Consider the following 23,890-nt stretch of genomic DNA (forward strand, 5'->3'; position numbering starts at 1 on the left):
AGGAAATGCTGGAGAGATCATATCTGCTGGCTTAGAAATGAAACTACACAGCAACACAGTCTGTCTTTTGTTTTTCATTTTTACTGGATTAGCAGTACAGTACAACACAACAATAGGTAGTTAAATTAGTATCAAGCATGGCTAACTGAGAAAAGCAAAAGCCACAGCAGATGTAACAGCAATCTTTTTTTCTTTAAGAGTGGAGTGTTATTCACACAGAGTACTGCAAGTAGGATGGTGTCCTCCTTTATGTCTTAGACACTGTAATGCTGGGATTTTACTTTGTAGTAGTTAATGCAGACTAAGCTAGGGGGCGCACAACACACGAGAGAAATCAAGTTGATGCCGTCAAATACAAATACAGCAAGCAACATCAGAATATTACAATAATAATAATAAAACCGGGGTACAAGGTCTGCTCAGACAAGTGAAAGCAGAAACCCAGGAGTTTTAAAATGGCTAAGAACTTCTGCTCTCTAACTTCCTTTTCCACAATGGGCACTACTTGTGGGATGAACGAAGATGAAGCCCAAAAACAGAAAGTGAGGTAAACATCTATTCTCACACAGAGTGGAAACAATAAAATTTCACCTTCCAGATTTTTTGGTGGTTTTAACTGTAATAAAAACGCCTGCCTGTAAGTACCAGGAGCCACTTGGCTGAATACAATATTTTGATTTCACACAGTAACAGCAGCAGTGACAGCAGAGAATTTACAACAGCGTTGTTTAACCAGCTGGTTTGTATTTTGATTTAACTGCGTTGTTTGAAGTTGTGTGAGACGGTTGCTATACTGGTTATAACATGACTAAATCCAACAAAGGGTAAGAGAAACTGCTGTGAAACACGCCTCCTACATTCACAGAGGAAAAAAGAAGCAGGGTGATGCCCACTAAGCAAGTGTACAATAAAAAATATCTGCATCAGAGCGTGGATACAAAACAGAACGTTTCACATATTCTGCTTGGTGGTGAGTGAGCATACAGTTAGTCAGCAGCTACTGGACGCAGTGCAGAGTTATGGTAACACTTCAGTGGCGCTTATGGGAGGAAAAGAAAAAGAGCAAAATCAGCATAAAAACTTTCTAACTAAAGGAATAATGATTCAGGCTGGAACTTTATCTTAACCAACTCAGAAGTGAGTCAGTTCTGTGCGATCTGTGCACACATTTCTCCTTCCTTTCGCAGCCAGGTCAATCTTAGTGCAGTGAAAAAGAATTTTCCCTCTTCCTCATTTCTTAGGATTTTTTTGCATATTTGTCACAGCTATATGTTTCAGATCATCAAACAAAGATAACCTGAATTTTTAAATGATGATTTTATTTATTAAGGGGAAAAAAGTGATCCAAACCAAGCCGGCCCTGTGTGAAAAAGTATTCACCCTCATTGTGGCACAACCAGTTATTAGGCAATCAAGTTTCACAATCAAGTGGTTGTGATCATTGTCGATGAGTCTTTGACACCAGTGTGGAGGAATTTTGGCCCACGCATCTCAATCCGATTCAAGTCCCGACTTTGACTAGGCCACTCCAAAACACTTTTTTAAACATTTCAGAGGTGGCCTTGCTAGTGTGTTTTGGACCATTGTCCTGTTGCGAAAACACGAACTGACGATCAGACGGGATTTTTAGGTAGAGAGCAGAATTAATGGTTCCTTCGATTAGCCAACACTGCCACCACCATGTTCTCTTTATGAAATGCTGTTTTAGATTTACACAACATGTAACGGGACTGAAACCTTCCAAAAAGTTCAGCCTTTGCCCACAGAATATTTTCCAAATGTGAGATGAGATTTTTGTTGTGTTCAGTCAGCTGTGGTTTTCTCCTTGGAGCTCTCCCATGGATGCCATTTTTGCTCAGTCTTATTATTTTTTTCCCAACTGTTGAATCATGAACTCTGACCTTAACTAAGAAAAGTGAGGTCTGCAGCTCTTTAAATGTTGTTCTGGGTTCTTTTGTGAACTCCTGGAGTTGCCCTGAGTTGTCGATGCGCTCTTGGAGCAATTTTAGTGGGGCAGCCACTCCTAGTAAAGTTCAGCACTGGTCCAAGTCCATTATCCTCCGTTTGTGGATAATGGCTCTCACTCTGGCTCACTGGAATCCCAGAGCATTTTTGGATATTTCTTTTTTAAACCAATTAATAAATGAAATCACCATGTGAAAACTGGATTTTGTATTTACTCTGATTATCTTTGTCTAATAGTAAAATTTGTTTGATGATCTAAAACATGTAAGTGTGACAAATACACAAACAAACTAAGAAATGAGGAAGGGGGCGTATACTTTTTCACAGTCCTGTTTGTATCTAATATCTACAATTTGGCAACACAAAACCTCAGTGTTCTTTTTCTGAATGTCACAACACAGATTTTTGCAACACTGCGTTTCTCTCTGCGGCATCTCTCCTGACAGGACAGAAGACGGTATGGAGGTGTTTATCTTGGAGCGCAGCCTCTGGACCAGCCAGTGACTCCAGTTCCACTTCTTTTATTTCACTTAGAGAACTTCTGCATCTCTGCAAGAAAGAAAGATGGATTGAGTTTGAGGAAGAGAGTGTCAGGTGATTTATGATAGATGTTCGCATGTGTCTGTGTACCTTTGTCGAGATCAATGAATTTTGGCTGAGTTTTCACGTGGGCTTTTTCTTTCAGCAGGTTGTTCTTGTAGTCTAAACACAGAAAGACCACATCTAATCCCATCTGAGAGATGAACCAATATTTTTTTACACTCCACTCTTTTCTTTCTCTTAACTCACCGAATCTTCTTTCCTCCGGGCTGCACACATTCACCTCAGTAACGTCCATCTCAAACTCATCTGAGCAGCTCTGACTTCTGCTGGGCCTATCACAGTGAGGGGGACACACGTGGGTGAAGAAAGCGGTTATATGTGTGTGTGTCTGTGTGTATTGTCAGCACTCACCCCATATACGACTGAGGATACATTTCTGCAAACACAAGAACATTTAATGAGATTCAAAAGAAGGGGGAAAAAAAGCAGATTCTGAGTGATTTATCTGAAATCAGCCGTCAGCTTCACACCTTTGGTCGTGCGTCGTCGTAAGATGACAACGATGATGAGGACAACAAATGCCAGGAGCAGGAAGGAGGTGAGGACGTAGCCCAGAGGCAGGAGAAAGTGGTGCCTTTGCTCAGGCAAGATGACGGTGATGACTCGTGGTGATTCAGCCTTAGCTGTCTCTGAGCAATAGAAGAGTGACAGCAGTCAGCATTTCTTTTTCATCTGTTCTTCATCTTTTCCCTCACAAACAAACCGGTGTGTCATTACGTGGTTTACAGATGTAGTAAACAAGACCGGAGCTTCCATTTGAACAGACATTACTCCTGTCGTGAGTGTCACATTGTTTTTTGTTTTGGACAGTGTACCGGCTAAAGACTTGGAGGGAAAAGAAAAAAAAACCCCCCCACAGATTTCTGCTGAGACTCATCTTGTTGTTAGTATTTTGTGTTTACACCATAAAGACACGCTCTCCTTGCTGGTACATCCGGTGGCATGGCTCACATGAGACGACCTTTTTTTTTTTATCCTACACATGTTGTACTAGATTTCCTGCTGTACGACATGCAAAACACGTTATGGAAGTGAGAAATAATTAGTCGTCTTTTTTCTATCTCAGCACGGTTCTGCTGAGTATTCACAAAGAGAGGATCAAGGCGAGTCTGGTTTCATTTAGCTTCATAAGGAAAAAAAAAAAAAAAAGAGTTAAAAAAGTGCAAGGCAGGAGGCAGCTGCGGACCTCAGACTCAACATATTAAAGCCAAAATGAGATCCAGACTGTCATGCTCTGATTTACTTTTCCTGGCAGTAAAACACAGAAAAGCGACAAGCGCGAGAGAAGTGAAGGAAGCAGTGAGAGCCGAGGGAGAGGAAGGAGACGATGAGATGTTTCTCCAGAGGTATGCCTCACAGAATAAAGCTAGAAAAGATTTCTAGCAGACATCCCAAACACAGCACATGGACACAAAAAAGAAAACATAAAAACAAAACACATCGACGTTACAAATCCTCTGATTGTTTTATAAAGACTTTTTTCCTCCCCTGACATGAGAACATGTGTGTTTTTATTCAAACTGGCCGCAATGACGGTGCTAAAACTCCACGGATAAATAACTCTAATGGGAGGGAGGGAGGGAAAGGGTGACCTACATCTCATCGACCCCATTTCATCAACAAATTCCTCGCTCCCTTCTTGTTCTTCTTTCCTCTCTTTCTCCCTCTGTCTACCTTTCAGTTTGACTTTCGTCTTGTGTGACCAGCTGTTTTGCAGATGAGGCACGCTTCCTGTTCTTGTCCAAAAGCTGCAGAAAATGGCTCCTTTCTTTATATGTGAAGGGAAAAAGTCAGGCGAGCTCATCAAAGCAGAAAAATAAGAAGGACCCAGCAGAAGGCAAACAAAAGTGGGGTAATGAGTGAGACAAATTCTTGCTGAATGCGTGGAGAGAGCCAAAGTCAACACGGCAGCAGACAGACGAAACGAGAGAGATAGGAAGACATAATACTGCAGTAGACTACTGTAATGTCTGAGAGTGCAGAGGAGCAGGCAACAAAACAGATAAACCAGCACCATTCCCGTGGATAAAATCTTACTTTATTATTACAGCTCTGGGAGCGAAGGATTAATTGAGTGGGCAGATCTGGACTTCAGTCCTGTGACTGTATGCAAGAGATTCCACTGAAATGAGATCGGTCTTCTTGGCATGAACTTTAGGCACACACACATATTTACACACACAGATGGACTCAGCCATTTCTAAAGCCGTCTCAATGATTTTCCCACATTGATACATGTGCCATTAGCAACTTTGCTTCAGTTACCTTCTGGAAAAACAAACCCATGCACCAGAAACTCTCTCATTATCGAAGAATTTGAGGTAGGCTGCTGGCAAGCCATCGTGCCAAACACCCCTCCTCCTCCTCTCCACTGTGTCTTTTCTCTTTTACTGATGTCCACCCAACGAAAGAACTTTTCAGACCAGGCAAAGAGTTGAGAAATTTGTGTGGACAGAGCAATCCCTACGAACCTTAAATGTGCAACTACACACATACGTGAAATTTAGACAAACGTGAAAAGTGGCGAGGGTGAGGCTTAGAGGGTTTTGGCGGAGGTTAAAAGGCCTGGCATCAAAGAAGCTGACAGTGCAAGAAATAAGAGGGTCTCTTCACCCACACCCTTTCTTTTTTTTCTTCCTCTGCTGCTACTTCTTTTGTAGAGTGTGAGTCAGTGAATGAGGACAAAACAAGACGGGATGAGTGAAGGAAAGAGCAGATGTGTATGTTTCCCCTTCTCCTAATCGTACACATGATAGTTCAAATCCACCAGGTCATAAAACATTTTCTCTGCTAAGATACTCATGCTGACAAGAGCAGGAAGAAAGAGACTGTGTGTTTGTGTTTTTGTGAGTTACCCTTGTCTTCGCTGGGCAGTGATTTAGCCGGCATTGTTGGCTTAACCAGCGAAGGCTCCACTGTGACCTGAAATACTCTTCTCTCGTGGAGACCGCAGTAATGATGGTGGAGGTGGCAGGAATACAGCCCCTGGTCTGCTGGCTGTCAGAACACAAATACACATTAAACTATATGTATATAAAGTCAAAACCCTAAAATGGGTTGTTGTTAGCAGACAGACAAATGGAAGAAAATATCAAAGAAGAGTGAAAAATAGGACCGAGATTGTACAAAGGGCATCAGTACAAACTCTATTAATATTAACAATATGAACTATACAAATATAATGAATTTAATAGAAATTAAATCCAAGTTTATTAAAAGATTGAATTCTCTTTAAAGATTTTTTTCACATCAATATTTTATTTTCACTGTGTAATGAATCGTGGCTAGAAAATAAGCCCGTAATCAAATGTTGCTAGATTGTTTTATATCAGCCACCCCACCTAAGCCCATCCCAGTGGCTGATCTGATCTAAAAAAAAGATTTTGGTCTTAGATTGTGAGATTAAATGTGTTTTATCCATCCTCTGTACTCAACAAGGGATCGATACAGGCTCAAAAATGCTGGAAAAAAATATTACATGACTTACAAGCTGCAAATCTTCAATCTGGCAGTAAAATTTTGCGTCGCATCATTAACACTAGTAAAATTACAGTAGAAAAGAAATCAGCTGGTTCTGAGAAGATTAGATAGGAGGTCCTCACTCATTTTTCATGGAATGACCCAAGACTTTCTTGAATAAGAGTAAAGCTCTGTGATTATACAGTACTGTGCAAAAGTCTTAAGCAATTCCTCATTTCTTCATATTTTGCTAGGAAAATGTGAAATAGGTCCATAGGTTATTATAAATGGAGATAGAGTATATTAGGAGCGATCGTGGCTCAAGAGTGGGGAGTTCGCCTTGTTGCCGGTTCGAGCCCCGGCTTGGACAGTCTCGGTCTTGTGTCCTTGGGCAAGACACTTCGCCCGTTGCCTACTGGTGGTGGCCAGAGGGCCCGGTGGCCTTTGTCAGTGTGCCCCAGGGAGGCTGTGGCTACAATGTAGCTTGCCATCACCAGTGTGTGAATGTCTGGGTGGATGACTGGTTGTGTAAAGTGCTTTGGGGTCCTTAGGGACTAGTAAAGCGCTATACAAATACAGGCCATTTACCATAAGACAAAAACAGTTTGTACATAATAATAATAAGCTTGAAAGTCAATATTTAGTATGACCACTATTATTCTTCAACACAGCCTGAACTCTCTAAAGAAAGCTTTTTTTCGGGTCATTTTTTAAAGTAGTTCTCAGGAATAGCTCTCCAGAATTTTGTTCTATTCTCGGCCACAATGATCCAACACTGCTTCAATAATGTTGAGGTCTGGGCCATGACTGATAGTGTTGCATTGGGCGTTTTTCTATCCAGGTATGTTTTTACTGCATTGTCAGTGTGTTTAGAATAATGTCATGCTTTCCAGATGTATTGCATCATGGATCCGTCCAATAACATCTGTGGGTCTTTGACAAGATTCCCAACACCACTGGCTGAAATGCAGCAGGAAACCATGACAGAGGCTGTACCATGTTTTACAGATAGCTCTAGATACTCACTGTTGTGCCCCTCTCCTAACCCTGTTCTTTTATAATTTGGCATACCTTAGCCTTTTCTCCCTGCGCCACCTCCTTAAAAATTGTTTCCTGACACAAATTTGGCCATGAATTAAAAGCGTTACTTGACAATGATCATGATGGTCATTACATCAGATCCAAAGTGCAATCGAAACACTGGGGTAGTCAGCTAAGGATCTTTGGGCTTTATAATGGTGAGAATAACAGCTGAACAATGCTACTAACTACAAATCACCAGAAAGGGAAAAAAAATGTATGACAAAATCATAAATTATTATCAATTCCTTGGGTCCTACATGTGCAAGACTAAAAAAAACAATATTGCTCAATAGACTAACAGGCAAATTTGTTTACTTTCACCACAGAGTTGAACAGCAGAATTTAGCAACATCTGGGATTTGTCAAAAATACATTTGTGCAAGAGTCAGAAGTGAATTGTTGATACAGATTTTTTTCAAACACCCCCTCAGTTCATGCTCTGTATGAAACAAGCTGTTTTAGCTCCTTTAAGGGCACTCTGTGAATTCAAGAAAATCCGAAATAAATTTAAACTGTGCATCAAAATCTTATTTTTTTTAAAGTTATTGAAGATTTTACATGTTGTACAGTCATTAAACGCTGGAAACACAGGACAGTTTAAAGAAAGCATTAAAAGCATTCATGAGTGCATGTAAATGCCTGACCACAGCTGTATGTAAGACAGAGAAAAGAAAAAAATTAGGCCCATGTTAAACACATCTGTTTTCATGCATCAGAGAAGTTGTGCCGTTACACACAACTGATATCTGAGAAAAAAAATTGTGTTAATTTTGAAAACATCTGCCTATGGTTTTTTGTAGCTGACCAGAAAACGGCTCCCTAAAGTTTCCCGAGCCTGTATACAAATGAAATGTTATGATTTATGAGATCTGCTTGCTATTATAACAAATGGCAATAACTGTTGCTGTTGGGTTTTTTTAAAACTGCATTGGTTGCCCAACATATTGTGGTTTAAAACCTCATTTTTCCCAATGGAGCAATAAAGGTTGACTTGAAAAGAGATGCATTACTAATGAGAGTTTCATCTGTTCTGGAAACACTGTTTACATGTATACACACAAATACACGCTTTTGCAGACGCTTTTATGCCAAGAGCATTGGACCACAGATTTGTTAAAGCACAGATGAACCTCATGAGAAGTGAGCCTATACCACTTTTGTTTAAGTAGCTCTCTTTTAAAAAGCTCACACATACGCACCTGCAGATCAGATATGGTGAGTGAGAAGTCTCCTTCGGAGAAGGCGTGATTGCTGATATTCATCTTCCTCTGAAGGAACAGAGGTCCATAGCTCCGCTGCTCCCCAGAGGCGTACAGGTCCACAAGCCGGTCAGCTCGGTCATGGGAAATTCCTGGAGCCTGACGGTCCCAGTGAACCACCTAAAGAGCCAGATATATCAGTTAATGTACAATTGTAGTCAAACATTTACACATGTTAATTATGAGCATGAATGCAATCATAATTTTGGACTTTTAATGATTTCTTTTCCAGGGTGGAATGATTGTACAGCATACATCTTTAATGATTAAAACAAAAAACAAAACAACAAGAACAGGGTGCACAAGTTCTGAATTTATTTAGGATTTTCTCAAATCCTCGAGTCAACACACACTTAATTCAATCTTTTAATAAGTAGTGCTGAAAGTTCTACAATGTCTTTTAACAATGCCAAGGCCTATTAACCCCTTGTTTAACTTTTTGTTTGTGATCATGATTGATGACAACTGATAGTTTATCTTTGGCAACATAAAAAGGATTTGTTTGGCAGCATCCATTGGACTGACCAATACTCAGAACAACAGGAAACTCCAAGGAACTCAGTGAAAATCTAACAAGGAGAACTGTAGATTCACACAAGTAAGGTCTCTTGGAGCCATTTCTAAAACAACTGCTTAATCCAAAATCATCACTTAAAACAACTTTATGTATGTACAAGTTATTTGGATGCATTATTAATTTGCCAAGATGTGGGCAAAGACCCAAACTGTCTTGGCAAAGGCAATTTGGGTCAGTTTGGGCAAAGACAGTTTCTGTCACGGGCTGCGACGGCAGACCGTGGAGTTGTAGAGAAAGTAGGGCCCAAACGCGAGACTCAAGTGAAGGACAGTGGATTTATTTATGGCGAGTGGACAGAAACGACAACTATATACAATTCAAGCACTGTGACTCCTGTGGCGATTCCTCCAAGAATCCCACACAGTGCACGTGTCCATAGCAGTGAAAAGGTGACAACTCCAAAAACCCGATTCCACTCTGTGATTTCCCCTCGTGACGACGTTCCTGACTCCCGACTCCTGGTGACACAAAAACACACACAGCTCAGCAGGCAGCCTTTAGTAGCGAAGCCGATCACAACACACTAATCTACGGAGGTACTTAACAGGTTCGACTTAGTATGATCCCGCGCCGACTGGGGCTCTGCCACCTTCTTAAATAAGGCGCCCCTCATGAAGCCATCAGCTGCAGCTGGTGAGGGCTAATGGGCGGCAGGTGCGGCAGTCCCCAGTGCGGGAACACTTCCGGGTCGCAGTCCCCTCAGCGACCCCAAAACATCCGGGAGCACCTAGGGAGAAAGGACAAAAAGGGAGAGAAAACCACCATAACATATGGAAAAACATATACAAGAAATACATGAGCACCATGACAGTTTCCCTCTGATGAGAGGAAATTGGTGAGGATGTTCTGGAACAACCCAGGAATCACCAAGCATCAAGCCTGACATTAACTGGAAACTGCTGGAAGACCAGCATCACTGTCCATGGTGAAGTGAATTTTAAATCACCATGTACAGAGAGGGTGCCGACCAAGAAGGAAGCTCCTGCTCCAAAATAAACTCTTTTTTTTGCAGCTGTCCATATGGACCAGTCAAATGCCTTCTGGAGAAAAATAAGACGGTCAGATGAGACAAACATTAAACTCTTTGGATATAATGAGAAGCGGGATGGTTGAAGAGTTAAAGGTAAGGCTTTCAAACCTAAGAACATTGTACCAACTGTCAAGCACGGTGGTGACCATCATGCTCTGGGGCTGTGTTGCTGCTAGTGGTACCGGTACATTGTACAAAGTAGATGGAATAAGAAAGAAGGAGGATTGCCTCCAAATTCTTCAAATTCACCTCAAATCATCAGCTAAATGGTTGAAACTTGGACACAGTTCGGTGTTTCAACAGGAAAATGATCCCAAACACGTCAAAACTGGTTTTGGAATAAATAAAGTAGATTAACATTAAGCAACTGGAATGGCCTTCCCAAATTCCCGAACTCACCTCATTGAAATTTGAGGACTATGCTTAAAAGATATCTCAATCAACCAATTAAATAACCTCTACCATTTCTGCCAAAAAGAGTGATTTGCACTCAGTTCTTGTCATTAAAGTCATTAAACATGTATGCTGTACAATTGTTACACCCTGGAAAAACAGTTCAAAGAAATAATCCAAAGCAGATTAACCAGGACATGTACATGTCAATTGTAATGTTAAAAACAAATGTTAGCTCTTGATCTGTCTCGGGAAACAAGTAGAAACACCTGCTGATCCTCCTCCTGGTCGCTCCAGTCTGTCCACACACTACGTCGGTTGGTGCACGGCAGCACTGCAGTGCTCCCAAGCAGCACCACGAACACGGCATTATGCCCATTCCAGTATCGCTGTTCTTTACGGCCTTTGTGGCAAAAACAAGTCAAAGGGGTTTGTGGATTAATACTAATGTACTTCAGCTCACGTGCTGATAGCTGATAGAGTGTGATACATACGTGATTTAGTGACATTGAGCTGGACTCTGACTGTCTCGTAAAAGTTGCAGTAGAGATGGTGGAGGTTGCAGGAGTACAGACCTCGGTCATTCATCGTCACATCTGTCATCACATGTAGAAGTACAGCAAATCAAGCATGGCCACTTAGGAAACAGAAGTGCAAACTTCATATTAAAGCAAACCTTTTTCCAAAACCTTTTAGATTTAATGGCATTTTTTTTTTCATTATCAAGTAATGTAGTTTATAGAGGCTTCATATTTATTCCTTTGTGTGGCATTTAGGTATCTGTGAAACCTTTGTTGACTCTGTGTTTGAGATTTGGTGTTGGATGGTAATCTATGTAAACTGGGCATTTTAGTTTTTGGTAATGGGGTGGCAATGGGGACCAGTTGCGCACTGACGGGAAATCAGAGACAAATACCGAACTAAATCACTTGAAAAATTTCCACACAGAGCTTTAATGATTTTAATCATAGCCAGACCGACTGCCTCTATTAGAAGACATGGTTGCCCTGTAACAGTATAGTGGTCACACTGATGCAATTTAGCCATACCTCTGCATGGAAGAGAGGTGATAAGGGGATGATATCTGATTGTGAGGGGAGTGTGTCAGGATGCATTTGGCTTTCTACCCTAACAAATATCTAGATGGTCTTTGATTTTAACTGCATTTCAGTGGCAATGATTCACCTTTCTTTTAAAATATTTGTCTACATACTTAATATGTGATCTGAAATATTTGTTATAAGAACATAACAAGCAAAGCCACAGTGAGACACACCAACAAAGTAATGTTGGCCAGTTACAGTTACACATGAAAGACAAAAACAGAATGTGTCTGTATGTGTGTGTGACCTTTGATAACCAGGGAGAAGTTTCCATCTTTGAAGGCTGTCGGGTTGAGACCAACCCTGCCCAGGTTGTAGGAGTTGTACATCCTTTGTTCTCCTGCTGAGAACATGTCCACTACCCTTTCCATGGCGTAGTCCGGATAAGCCCGGTACATATCCCAGTGGATCACCCTCTGCCTGTCTCTCACCCTGTCCCTGGTCCACACCATCCGGCTGCTCACACACTGCAGCACCAGCTTTGAACCAGCGCGGGAGCTCACATTATAACCTGCCACAACCACGCTGCTGCTCTCAGCCTGACATGACACTGACAAAGGACAGACAGGGTGTAACATTTTTAGTACTCATGGACACATAGATCACATGTGCACACACACAAGGAGAAACCTACCTGCAGTGAAGAAGCAGGCCACAGGGACTGAAAAAACAAAACAAAAAACAGTAGAAATAAGCAAAAGGGTTAATCACTTAAACAGATATTCAGACCAAATCTGTAGGTCCCTGCATCTGAAAATGCATGTATGTGTGTGCATGTGTGTGTGTAGGCAATTTACTGCCCGTGTAAACTAATATATATTGCTATCTGGAAACCCTTTTGGGCTTTGTTTTTGTACTGTGCAGTTAGGCCTGATTGAAATTAACCCTCCCTCAGTGTTTCTCATCTCCGAAGAATGTATCTGCGCTGTAAGTGTGGACGGAAGTCTGGTTTTAAAATCAGCCCAGAAAGGTCAAATACATCAATCTACCTTAACGACACTAGAAACAAACAAACAAATCTTTAACAAATCTTTCAAACGTTCTTTCACCTCAGAACAAAAGGAAAAACGAGGAAAAGTTACTTAGTAAAATATATTTTTAATTTCTTTAGAGTGTTCTCCACTGCTGAGTCCAACTTCTAAAATACTTTAACTCACGAATGCAAAGTCTATCCACGCTTGCAACAAAAGCAAAACAGTGCTTCACTCCAGCCTACTTACTGTGGATCAAGAGGAGAGTCTGAAAAATGATGTCGTCCCTCTTGGTTTTCATCTTTTCAGTTTTAAGCCGATAAGTCAGTGTTCTGCACCTGGCAGTCCGCCCTGAGCGTGAGAAAATATGTCCAGCCTGTCTGTTCGCAACAGCAACCCGTCAAGGTTAGTCACATTTCAGAGTTTGGAGAGACACAGCATTAAGTTAGAGCTTCACCACAGAACCAAAACAGAACCGAGCGGAACTGAAATCAGCCGGGAAATGAAACCCGACACCGCCAAGTAAACCTCCTCTCACAAAACCCCCGACTAATTAGCCTACAATAAAAAATCTCAAGAGAGACTTTTGTTTTTACACTTACATTCTCTTACTTTTCCACTAAGTTGTGTTAATAGCTGTACATCATTACTTTTGTAGTGGTGACATATTGGTATTCGTATTAGAGCACATTTCAAAAGCCACACTATTTTTCCAGTAGCACTCAGCATAGTAAGCCAAACAATCATTTCCAAGAGCATAGCAGATAACTTAACGACGACTAATCTCGATAGGCGCAAAATATTTTATATTTTGGGGTATTTAACCTGATGAAGAAATCAGACAAATCAACAGGTCATCGTCTCTTCTAATTCAGCTCAATAACGACACCCAGCGGTTGGTTCCGCTCTCAAGTGACCACAATAATTTAATAAATTATACTGTGTTTTGGAGCCCATTGTGCCATTTTGTCACTACGAAGGCCAAGTTCGACATTCACGTGAAAGACATTAAAATCCCATCGTCACAAAAGAGGCGTTCCCATACCGGGAGTCGAACCCGGGCCGCCTGGGTGAAAACCAGGAATCCTAACCGCTAGACCATATGGGACACTGTACTCATCAGTCGTGTAATGTTGCATAATACATGTACGCAAACGCATGGCACCCAACGATCATTACCTTTGTCTGTTTTTGTTAAGTTGTATTCTTGTTATTCTGATTTGCACGAATTGGAACAATTATTTGTCTTCAGTAAATTTCATTAACAATTTGTCTTCAGACAAAAAGAAAAATTATGATTGTAGGAAACAACATCGTGTTTTCAGGCAACATTACCCAGCTTTATTTTTCCTAATTTTTCACAAATACCAGTATTATAATGTGCTTTCTTGTTTTTGAATTTTACAAGTAAAAACACATAATAACAACCACAAAATCAAAAGCGTTTAAATTCAGAGTACATAAATAAAGTTAATTTAATGAAGTATATTTTGACTTGGAGACGCGGAACGTTAGTTAGGGAATTGCTAACAACCGGCGCGTTTGGATGTAACACACCAAACGCTTCCTCTGAAACAAGCGAACTCATTGAAGGGTTTTTGGCTGAAGGTAAACGAGCCGAGCAAGTGAAGTTATTTTGAATAATACTGGGAAATTGTACACATATATTTCCCCGGACATTGTTAAACTGATGGAATTTTGATGTTTGATGTATATTTGTGTCTAATATGCAGTTAATTGTGTAATTGGTTGCGCTGTTAGCTAGCACGCCTGCTCGGTATCACCGCTAACTGCAGCTAGCAGATAACCCGGTGTCACAGCAAACTTGAAACCAAAAACTAGAATCAGCTCTCAATATTTGCTTTAACTTGTTGGTACTGTACATTAATCTTACGCAAATAACGCATCTATCTTTTTCTAGATCCTGCGTTTAACGTTAAAAGATGTTTTTGACCAGATCGGAATATGACAGGTAGGTGCAGCACAAACTGCTTTGTCATTTATTGAGCGCTTAACAGAGGGAAATGAACAAACGAACGAGAGCACACAGGTGTTTTATTGTCTACCCGAGAAAGAAAGCCCGGTTAAACGCCGAAAGAAAATATAGAAAATACTGATTTCGTTAAACCCTTATTGTAACAGTGTCTCTACAGCTTGTATCAGCTAGCAGCTAATAATCAATGTTAGGAAAAAGTTGGTTTGCTTTCACTTTCGGTATGCCATCCTTTTCAAGCTGAGCGTTTATTTACTTTACTGTTATGAGGTAATAGACGTGCAAATAATAATAGTGAAAATAACGTTTACAGCTATCTTTAATATATTAATCGTTGTTAAAATTTCTAAACTTTAATTTCTGTTTTCCAGAGGTGTGAACACATTTTCTCCTGAGGGAAGATTGTTCCAGGTTGAATATGCCATAGAGGCAATAAAAGTGAGTACTTCACAGGAATCTTTAACTATTTCTGCGCGGTTATTAAACAAAGTGATTATATTCGAGCTCATCTATTTTCTTTGGCCTGGCTTTGCTCTTCTAGTTGGGCTCCACAGCCATCGGTATCCAGACTTCAGAAGGGGTATGTCTGGCTGTGGAGAAGAGGATCACCTCTCCCCTGATGGAGCCCAACAGCATTGAGAAGATCGTGGAGATTGATAGTCACATTGGTAAGTGGAAATGGACCATGACAAAGGATTAAGGCTTTTGTTGACATAATATTACTGGCTGTTTTTTGTAATGAGAAAAGATATCCAGTCAGCTAAACCAGTTAATTGATTCTTTGATTAAAATTGGACTTGAAATGCATGTTATTGTTTTTGTTTTTTTTACACAGAAATCCAGTGCAATATTGTTAAAGAAAAAGAAAAGCAAAAATATTTATTATTTTCTTTTTAGCCCAGAAAATATTATTATTAATTGAATGTACACTTCAATTTCCAAAAACTTTTATTCCCTTACAAAAAAGAGAAATGTGGACAAAAGCAACTGAAACCGTCTAGATCAATAGATTGAAACAACCTAAAGAGTCATTCCATGTGAATTCATTAAATCTTAAAAAAGATTCCAGCCAGACCCTCTCTGATTTACTTCAGAGCACTGATTTTAAATATTTTTGCAATTAAATCAGAGCCATTTAAACCAAGCATTGCTTAAACCAAATATTATTAGATTTAGTTTTTTGGCTGATATAGTTTGTGTGACAATATAGACCAAATTAAAGCTGTTAATGAAATTATTTTTGAAAGCATCATCTCTTTATTATTTGGTCCCTTTGCAAGACTGTAAAGCAGAAAATAGATAAATAAACATTTTAAGTAAACAAAGTGCCATTAATAGTACTTTAAACCAGAGAATATCACTGGGCTACTCCATGTAAAGATTGGTGAAAATATCTTAAAGTTCTCTTTTCTTTTTTTTCCCCCAAATATTTTGTAATTGTCAGTGTGTCGTTTTTTTTGTTTTGTTTTGGGGTTTTTTTTTTTTGCAGCCCTCTGTTTAAGGGAGAGTATTCATCTTTTTAAAAAAAACACCTCGAGAAATGATTCTCTTTCCTTTGCTTCAGCAAAAACTCTTTGGTATAAGTGGCTTAAATTAGTCAGAACACTGTCTCGCAAAGCTAAGCAAATCAAGTCCTCAACTTTAATTTTCACACTGTTGTTGTAGCTGTTTCAGACAAATTTTAATCATCCACATTCTTGCACAGTAAAGCTTTCCTTCGGATTACACGAAATTTCATCTCGTTTGTCTCACTTTGATGGTGAAGAGTCTTGCTTTAGGCCACAGCTTGTGAAAGATAAATGCAATTTAGTTTTCTTTCTTTTCACGTCTTAGGCTGTGCCATGAGCGGCTTGATAGCTGATGCCAAGACTCTTATCGACAAAGCAAGAGTGGAAACACAGGTATGATTTCAGAGCACAGCGCTGTATAAGGCATATTTAGAGTGCTGTGTTTATCTGCGGTTAACCTGTATGTGCTCTGTTTCAGAACCACTGGTTCACTTACAATGAGACGATGACAGTGGAGAGTGTGACTCAGGCTGTGTCCAACCTGGCGCTGCAGTTTGGTGAGGAAGATGCAGACCCTGGTGCCATGGTGAGTCACTCAGCCAGTGTTTGTGTTTTAATTTTGAGATGCAGACCTAAAAAGTTTGATGTTTAACTTCTATTTGTGTCTTTGCTTTGTTTTAAACAGAGTCGACCTTTTGGTGTAGCGCTTCTGTTTGGGGGAGTTGATGAAAAAGGACCTCAGCTGTATGTCAAGATAATTGTTTATTATTTTAAAATTTAAGGGATATTTGCTTGCTTTGCTTAAACACATGTATCGTTTTTTTTTGTGTGTGTAATACAGGTATCACATGGACCCATCAGGAACTTTTGTGCAGTGTGATGCTCGGGCCATCGGTTCTGCATCTGAGGGAGCACAGAGCTCTCTGCAAGAGGTCTACCACAAGGTAATAACAGCCATGATACCATAGCATTGTACCAACCATATGCCTGCATTACACGCTGTGTAATTCACTCATGTTATCCAGTTAAGTACGGTACTCCTGTGTTTTCTTCACACTCCCATGTCATGCTGGAACACAGCCTGCTTCAGCGGTCAGATTGAGTCCACTTAGCTGGTACAAGACAAGTTACAGCTGATGAGGATATTTCAATATCAGTGTCTCAACTTCCATCACTCTGTTGCTACAAACATACAAATAGTTTTCTTGGACATTTGTCCAAGATGGGAAACCAGAAGTTCTTAAAAAAAAAAAAAAAAAAAAAGGTAAAAAAAAACACAGTCTTAAGCTACTTTGGCCACAGCACCCAAGAAATGTAGAAAAAAAACCTGTCTCAGCTTCCCAAAGCTTCAGCTGAAATATTTAAAACAAAATTTCTGGAGATGCCACATCTGTCTGTCTGCGCTCGTCCACTAAACAGTGATGCAGTTCCTGGTTTGTGGAATAACCATAAACTTGTGGCTGGGATGAATGATCGCTGTGGTGACTAATTTAGGTTTTGGTTAAGCGACGTTTAAGGAACATGAAATAAATCAGTCAGCACAGAGAAGTATTGAAAAATGTTGACAGACATATTTTAGACATTTATGTCTGGTATTAAATGGTCATAAATGGCGAGAACATACAATTTTTGTGTTTTACTTATGTATACTACACTCACAGGCATTTATAATTTAATATATGGCTTAGCTGGCAAGGGACAATTTAAAATATGTCCCACGCCTTAAAGAGTTACAGGGAAGGTTTGACTCAGGTCATTTAACATTTTGAATATAGTAGGGCTGCCACGATTAGTCAACTAGTCAAGATTACGTCGACTATCAAAATTGTCGACGACTGATTTAATAGTCGACGCGTCGTTTGAAGCTTTGTAAGATCACAAAAGACGCAGGAATAAGTAGTAGGATTTAAGAGTGTAATAACGGAAACAGAAGATGGCAGCACTGCATGTATAAGGATGCCAGCTGCCGTTAAACCCCGAAGAAGAAGAAGTAGCTCTGTCCCAGAATTCATAGCACAGTTTCCAACAGTTTCCAACAATAGACCCTGTGCACAAGAAAATGCTAACTTCCTGGTTTGAGACCGGATGTGGGGTTGTACATTTCCGGTAGCTTTACTTTGCGGTCAATCGCTACTGCGAAGATATACTCCAAAATCATGTCCAAAACTCGAAAAGGGAAAGATCGCGTTAAGTTTATGACACAACAGTGGTGAGTGTTCCCACCTTCTGCTCCAGAAGGTGGGAACACTCACCACTGTTGTGTCATAAAAAAAATCTAATGATCAAAAAAGCAAAAAATGAAAAATTGCTGAACGATTGCTGGTAACGGTTTCTATACATTAGTATTTACGAAGGGTATGTTGTGACTTACCTTCAAAATTACAGCGGTCCCTCGCTATAACGCGGTTCACCTTTCACCTCGCTGTTTCGCGGATTTTTTAGTGCAAGTTTGCATGCTTATTTTTTTTTTTTTTTTTACATCACATTGTGTCCTGATCGCTGCAGACGATCTCCTCCGTGACCTCTCTCCTGTACAGTATAGAATCGCTGCATCGATCGCTAGCAGTGTGACTCTGAAGTGCAGTACTGTATGTCCACGATGTCGACGAAACGTTTTGCACCGTCAAAAACTAAAATTAGCTACTTGATTTCACCTATCGCTGGTTATTTTTAGAACATAACACCCGCGATAAATGAGGGACAGCTGAGAAATATAACATTTGAATCCATTTTCTCTTTTGCCCTGAGACGTGGGGAAAAAATATCGACAAGTCGATGAACATCATTTACAGATATATTGGGTAAATGCCCAAGACATCTATAGAAATGTAAATCACCGCTTGATTCATTCATTTGCTTAACTTGTTTTGGACCGTAAACAAGGCGCGAATAGGACACCGGAAACAAAGCTCCCCACAGGAGTTTCCGCACCGGAAGTAGCATATGCTAACGTGCACGTAGTCTATGGCGACAGCTAGTTAGTTTTAATACTACTCTTATTATTCTTTCTGGGTCACAAAATTAAACGTTTAACATATTTTCAGGCGAGAATGTAACTGTATAAACCTCAAATATCTGCTCAGTTTTTCAAGACACCACATATTTTCAAAAGCGCTCCGACGTTTTCGGAGACGTCTGTTACCCACTAGCTCGATAGCTAGCCGGGGGCAAGGCTCACTAGAGCCCGTGAGAACACTGGACTCCCAGCAAATCGTTTTCAAACCCACCGCCGTCTTTTGCTACTCAGGTTAAACATGATATGTAAGTCACTTAGATAACTTAAAAATGTTATTGTTTGGCTTTTTTCAGTATTTTATTTGTTCCTGAGTAAATCGGCAGTGTTGGGAAGGTTACTTTAAAAATGTATTCCACTACAGATTACAGAATACATGCCCCAAAATGTATTTTGGGGCATGTTGTCTGGGTCAACTTCGCTAGCCAGAGACAGAGAGAGGCGTTGAAAGGCTGCTCCAACGGAACTTATCCGGTTGTTCAGTGATGACGCGACGAATCCTACTTCCGGGCCTAAAGTAGTCTGCGTTTAATATGGCTTTTGTGTTGTTAACATGTTTAATGTTATGTATTTTCTTCTATTTAATCTCAAAAAGCTTCTAAAACAGTCAGAGATCACTGTTGACCTCCCTCGGCTTTTATTACCGCTAATCATTTATTTAAGCTCAGTTTTTAAAACCTTAGGATGTAACTACAGCCCAGCCCATGCAGCAGTATATGAATGACTAACCTCGTATTGTGGATGGATTATCTCAGTTGTTCTCCTGGCTGAAGTTTGGTCCTTTTACAGCATCCTGCCATGTGATTACATTTGTTCCTGACCACTGAGAACACTCACGTTAACTTTTATCAGTGGAAAAAAAAGTTATCTTGTTTATATTATGCTAACATAGCTGTGTCGCTAGCGGCCACGTAGCACATCATTATATACCAGCTAGCCCAACTTCAGTAACCCTACAAACGTCACTGCTGTTTAGTTTTCTGTCTTCATTTATGTTGGAAGTGATAACAGAGCTGTACTTTTTAATTTGTTTCCAAAACCCCGCAGTCAGGACATGCTATATTGTATTTAGATAGCAGGAAGTTAGCTCGCTAGCTTCTAACTTCTAACTCCGTTAAATGTCATAAATTCCGTTTTCATGAATTGTTACACCTGGTAGAGCAGAACGCTGATCATTTTATTAAAGATGAAAGACTTTAGACAGTTTTTCAACTCTCAGTAATGCCATAGTGATCGTTTGATATATGGACCTGCAGCGGAGTTTAGGTCCAGACACGGCTAGTGACGTCAGACTGAACAATCGGATTGTTTCGGAGGAAAACACGAACACAGCGTACAGTCGAGTCTTAATAGCTTACTTACAACTGGGCTCATCGGGCACTCTTCTTAGCTGCAGTGGTTATTATTATATTTACATGCTTCCAGCTCCCTTTTCTCCTCGATGACAGCTCCTTTTCTCCCTCCTCGCGCTCACAGACACATAACGCAGTCCATTCTCCCTGCAGCATGGACTACACTGCCCATGAGGCTACATTCTTTAGGGCTATGCAATAATTGGGGCTATGCCTGTAGCATTCTGCCTATTAGCTTAGCACAACAACAACAAAAAGGCGCCGCTCTCTCACCCAGGAAACACAGTCGCAGAGAGCGTGTCAATCCTGTAACCATGGCAACCGTAACGCTGCCGCCTGGAACAACAGAACAGCTGTCAAACAAAACCCAAACAGTCCTGACCCGCAACAATATGAAACAGGAAAGTACCGCCGTGTAATCCATTTATTTCAACAAAGTAACTGTATTCTAAATGCCACCTTTTTAAACGGTAACTGTAACGGAATACAGTTACTCATATTTTGTATTTTAAATACGTAACGGCGGTACATGTATTCCGTTACTCCCCAACACTGTAAATCGGTTTGGCTGAGATTAAAGTTATAGTTTTTACACAGCTGAATAAATGTCAAGCAGACAACTGATTATCAGAAGTGTGAGATGCTGGAGAATATACTCCGGTGTCCCGTTATATTTTAGATAGCAAGGAGTTTATTAAACTCTACCGAAACAATCTGCAAATTTCATTAAAATTTAATAAACTATCATCTTGTCTTTATTTTTAGTTAGCACATACCTTAAACACTTAAAGCTGTAAGCTAATGATAGTTATATAAGAGCAGATGCTGCTGGTGCAATAAGCTGGACGTTTTACGTCCAGTGGATGATGATCTGATTAGTCGACTAATCGCAAAAATAATCGGTGACTAGTCAACTATCAAAATAATCGTTTGTGGCAGCCCTAGAATATAGTCAGAATTTCTCCATGATGGACGGGTGTATGTTGTGAAAACTATGGACACGCAGATTTGAATAGTTTTGTCTTTTTGTCTTTCCCTGTCTCTGGAAATCTGACAGTCCATGACATTAAAAGAAGCCATCAAGTCATCTCTCACCATTCTGAAGCAGGTGATGGAGGAGAAGCTCAACGCCACCAACATTGAGGTTTGTCCCACTCTGATACTTGATGCCAGAAGGTTGTATCTGTCCATTTCCAACCAAATCAGCTGTGTTATTTGGACTTAAGTTGCAAAGACCTGCTGTTGTCTAAATGGTTGTTTTTCACACATACTTTCTTAATCTGTCTCCTCTACAGCTGGCAACAGTAGAGCCTGGTAAGACCTTCCACATGTATTCCAAAGAGGAGCTGGAGGAGGTAATCAAGGACATCTAGAGCAGGAAAGACTTGGTCTCGGTTTCAGTTCTGGGCACGAGGGAAGAGGGTGTGAAGGCGCACCTGGGCCGAATGTCACAAAGCAGCCACAACTTTCTATCCGTACATTCTCATTATTTGCTGCATTCAAAATTGCAGTGCAGAAGCAGTCTCTATATACGATCCAATAATTTTTCTTTACGTCTCTCAGTATCTGTACGTGTCTGTACAGGAGTCTGACCGGGACTTATAACTGAGTGGCAAGGGGGAAAAATGTGGGGGAGGAGTGGGAGGGGTATTTTTGTTACGAATCAGTACAATTAAACTGTTGTATTCAGAAAGTTGCCGACTCTTTGCAGTTTTTGTTTTTCTTGTCTTTCAACTATGGTATTTCAATAATATCTAATTAGTATTAGTAAACCGTATTGCAAACGCAGCGTAACTGGTTTAGTTTTGTGCTCATGATACCATACACATGTTAGCAAAAACTAAATTGAAGGCATCATCCTTTGTCAAAAAGGCCTGTTTATATACACAGTCTCCCATTTTCAGAGGCTCAGAATTAACTAAACAATTGGCAAGTGCTTTCATGACCAGGTTAGGCCTGCTCCCTTATTTGATGAGAAGTAATGCAGATGTAATGTCTTAAATTTATTCAAAGTATTGAATTTGTGTTTCATAACTTTTTACTAATATAAGTGAGGGATTCCATGACTAGGCTGAAAATCTAAAATAAACTGATCAGAGAGAGCAAAAAACCTTCGGAGCAGCCAAATTGGCAATCTGTTTCATGATTTAGAAGAAGGAATCCACTGATCAGTTCAGCAGGAACAGAAGGATTGAAAGACCACAGGAGACAGCTAAAGTGGATAATTATAGAATTATTTCCATTGTTTAAGAAAAATAACTTTACGAGTCAAGGACAGGCGCATCACTGTCAAGATCTGCAATCATGTTTTTATGATTGGAGAAGGAGTTTACAACAAGATTCAAAATGCTGATTATAAAAACAGGAAGGCTGGAAAAGACTTTTTTCTAGAAAGAGCCTGCACAGTTCTGGAAAAAATTCTTTGGACAGATGACTTTACCAGAATAATGGAAAGAGAAAAGTATGGAGGACAGAAACGGGTCATTATTTGAGGCATACTACATTATCTGACAAACATGGTGGAGGCAGTATTATGGCTTGGGTATGTGTGGCTGCTGATGGAAGCAGCAGGATTCTCAAGTATACAGGCCTATACACTCTGCTTATACTCCAAATGTTGAAAAACTGATTGGACGGTGCTTCACAACTGAATCGAAGAATAATGCGAAAGAAAGGTGGCTGATGTAAAAGCCTGCAGAGCATCTCGACCAGGAAGATACATGATACATGATGTCCATGGTTTCAAGACTTTACACCACAGGTGTCGAACTCCAGGCCTTGAGGGCCAGTGTCCTGCAGGTTTTAGATCTCACCCTGGGTCAACACACTTGAATCAAATGATTAGTTCATTACCAGGCCTGTGGAGAACTTCAAGACATGTTGAGGAGGTCATTTAGACATTTAAATCAGCTGAGTTGGATCAAGGACACATCTAAGACCTGCCGGACACTGGCCCTCGAGGCCTGGAGTTTGACACCTGTGCTTTACACAGTCACTGACTGCAAAAGATTTCATTCAAAACACTGAAAACAATCCTTGTATATTGTAATTATCTTAGTTTGGCTAATTAATTTTAAACCTCAGAAACAGGGTCTAAGTATAAAATGGCTGTAATTCCTCAACTGTTGATGCATTTTTTTTTGTCAACTAATACAAAAAAGAAACCAAACAAATTTAAAATATATTTTTTGTATTAAAAAACTTAAGTTTTATTTTGAGGGATCTGTATGTAAGAACCTTCACTAGCTGTTTCACAATAAAAAGTGAAACTACCGCTGCTGTGCAAAAAAAAAAAGAGCGAGAGGGAGAGAGAAGGAAGCCGTGCTGTAGATTATTTGTTCTACTTTTCTATTTGCTTCTTGGAATCCCAAACAAATTCAGAGAAAATAATTCAACAACACTCAAAAGCGCTAGTAAGTTTTGCGCGGTCCTTCCACCAGGGGGCAGTTCAACCCCAGAAAAGGTGTGACACTCAGTCGAGAAAGATCGACGCCGTCCAATTATATCACAGGTTATTCTGGTCCCGACCAATCCGGTGCCGCGGTGGATGGGCCGCTGTGGAAGATGCTTTGGGTGATGAG

At 40.2% G+C, this 23,890-nt stretch overlaps 2 protein-coding genes, 1 long non-coding RNA gene and 1 other non-coding gene across 4 annotated transcripts; 1 reads left to right on the top strand and 3 right to left on the bottom strand.

Annotated features, from left to right (window-relative positions):
* Positions 1 to 61: 61 nt before the first annotated feature.
* Positions 62 to 12,953, bottom strand: LOC101479396 (matrix remodeling-associated protein 8). The gene is made up of 12 exons (XM_004545102.3): positions 12,693 to 12,953; positions 12,107 to 12,133; positions 11,720 to 12,022; positions 10,864 to 10,965; positions 10,639 to 10,772; positions 8,310 to 8,489; positions 5,424 to 5,565; positions 3,039 to 3,197; positions 2,920 to 2,944; positions 2,755 to 2,840; positions 2,596 to 2,667; positions 62 to 2,514 (listed from the first exon to the last, which is right to left on the bottom strand). The coding sequence occupies exons 1-12, from the start codon at positions 12,742 to 12,744 to the stop codon at positions 2,492 to 2,494; spliced, it is 1,305 nt and encodes a 434-aa protein (XP_004545159.2). The 5' UTR covers positions 12,745 to 12,953; the 3' UTR covers positions 62 to 2,491.
* On the bottom strand, positions 9,203 to 10,629 carry LOC105940784 (uncharacterized). The gene is made up of 2 exons (XR_001167453.3): positions 9,492 to 10,629; positions 9,203 to 9,404 (listed from the first exon to the last, which is right to left on the bottom strand). It is a non-coding gene; the product is annotated as an uncharacterized LOC105940784 (long non-coding RNA).
* A 526-nt stretch (positions 12,954 to 13,479) lies between the features above and the next one.
* Positions 13,480 to 13,551, bottom strand: trnae-uuc (transfer RNA glutamic acid (anticodon UUC)). The gene has a single exon. It is a non-coding gene; the product is annotated as a tRNA-Glu (tRNA).
* A 394-nt stretch (positions 13,552 to 13,945) lies between these two features.
* On the top strand, positions 13,946 to 22,002 carry psma5 (proteasome 20S subunit alpha 5). The gene is made up of 10 exons (XM_004545101.5): positions 13,946 to 14,051; positions 14,365 to 14,415; positions 14,808 to 14,874; positions 14,978 to 15,104; positions 16,270 to 16,337; positions 16,423 to 16,530; positions 16,630 to 16,688; positions 16,786 to 16,888; positions 21,367 to 21,453; positions 21,605 to 22,002. Exons 2-10 carry the CDS (start codon positions 14,387 to 14,389, stop codon positions 21,680 to 21,682), a joined length of 726 nt encoding a protein of 241 aa, XP_004545158.1. The 5' UTR covers positions 13,946 to 14,051; positions 14,365 to 14,386; the 3' UTR covers positions 21,683 to 22,002.
* Positions 22,003 to 23,890: the final 1,888 nt, after the last annotated feature.

This window comes from Maylandia zebra, linkage group LG5 (assembly GCF_041146795.1).
Source record: "Maylandia zebra isolate NMK-2024a linkage group LG5, Mzebra_GT3a, whole genome shotgun sequence".
Classification (NCBI taxonomy): Eukaryota; Metazoa; Chordata; class Actinopteri; order Cichliformes; family Cichlidae; genus Maylandia; species Maylandia zebra.

Excerpts from the sequence above, each read along its gene's own strand:
- LOC101479396 (XM_004545102.3), bottom strand. The coding sequence starts at position 12,744 with ATGAAAACCAAGAGGGACGACATCATTTTTCAGACTCTCCTCTTGATC. Across the intron at positions 12,134-12,692 it reads GACTCTCCTCTTGATCCACA|TCCCTGTGGCCTGCTTCTTC; the intron begins GTAAGTAGGCTG and ends TTGTTTTTTCAG. Across the intron at positions 10,966-11,719 it reads CTTCTCCCTGGTTATCAAAG|ATGTGACGATGAATGACCGA; the intron begins GTCACACACACA and ends ATGTGATGACAG.
- psma5 (XM_004545101.5), top strand. The coding sequence starts at position 14,387 with ATGTTTTTGACCAGATCGGAATATGACAG. Across the intron at positions 15,105-16,269 it reads GGAGATTGATAGTCACATTG|GCTGTGCCATGAGCGGCTTG; the intron begins GTAAGTGGAAAT and ends TTCACGTCTTAG. Across the intron at positions 21,454-21,604 it reads TCAACGCCACCAACATTGAG|CTGGCAACAGTAGAGCCTGG; the intron begins GTTTGTCCCACT and ends TCTCCTCTACAG.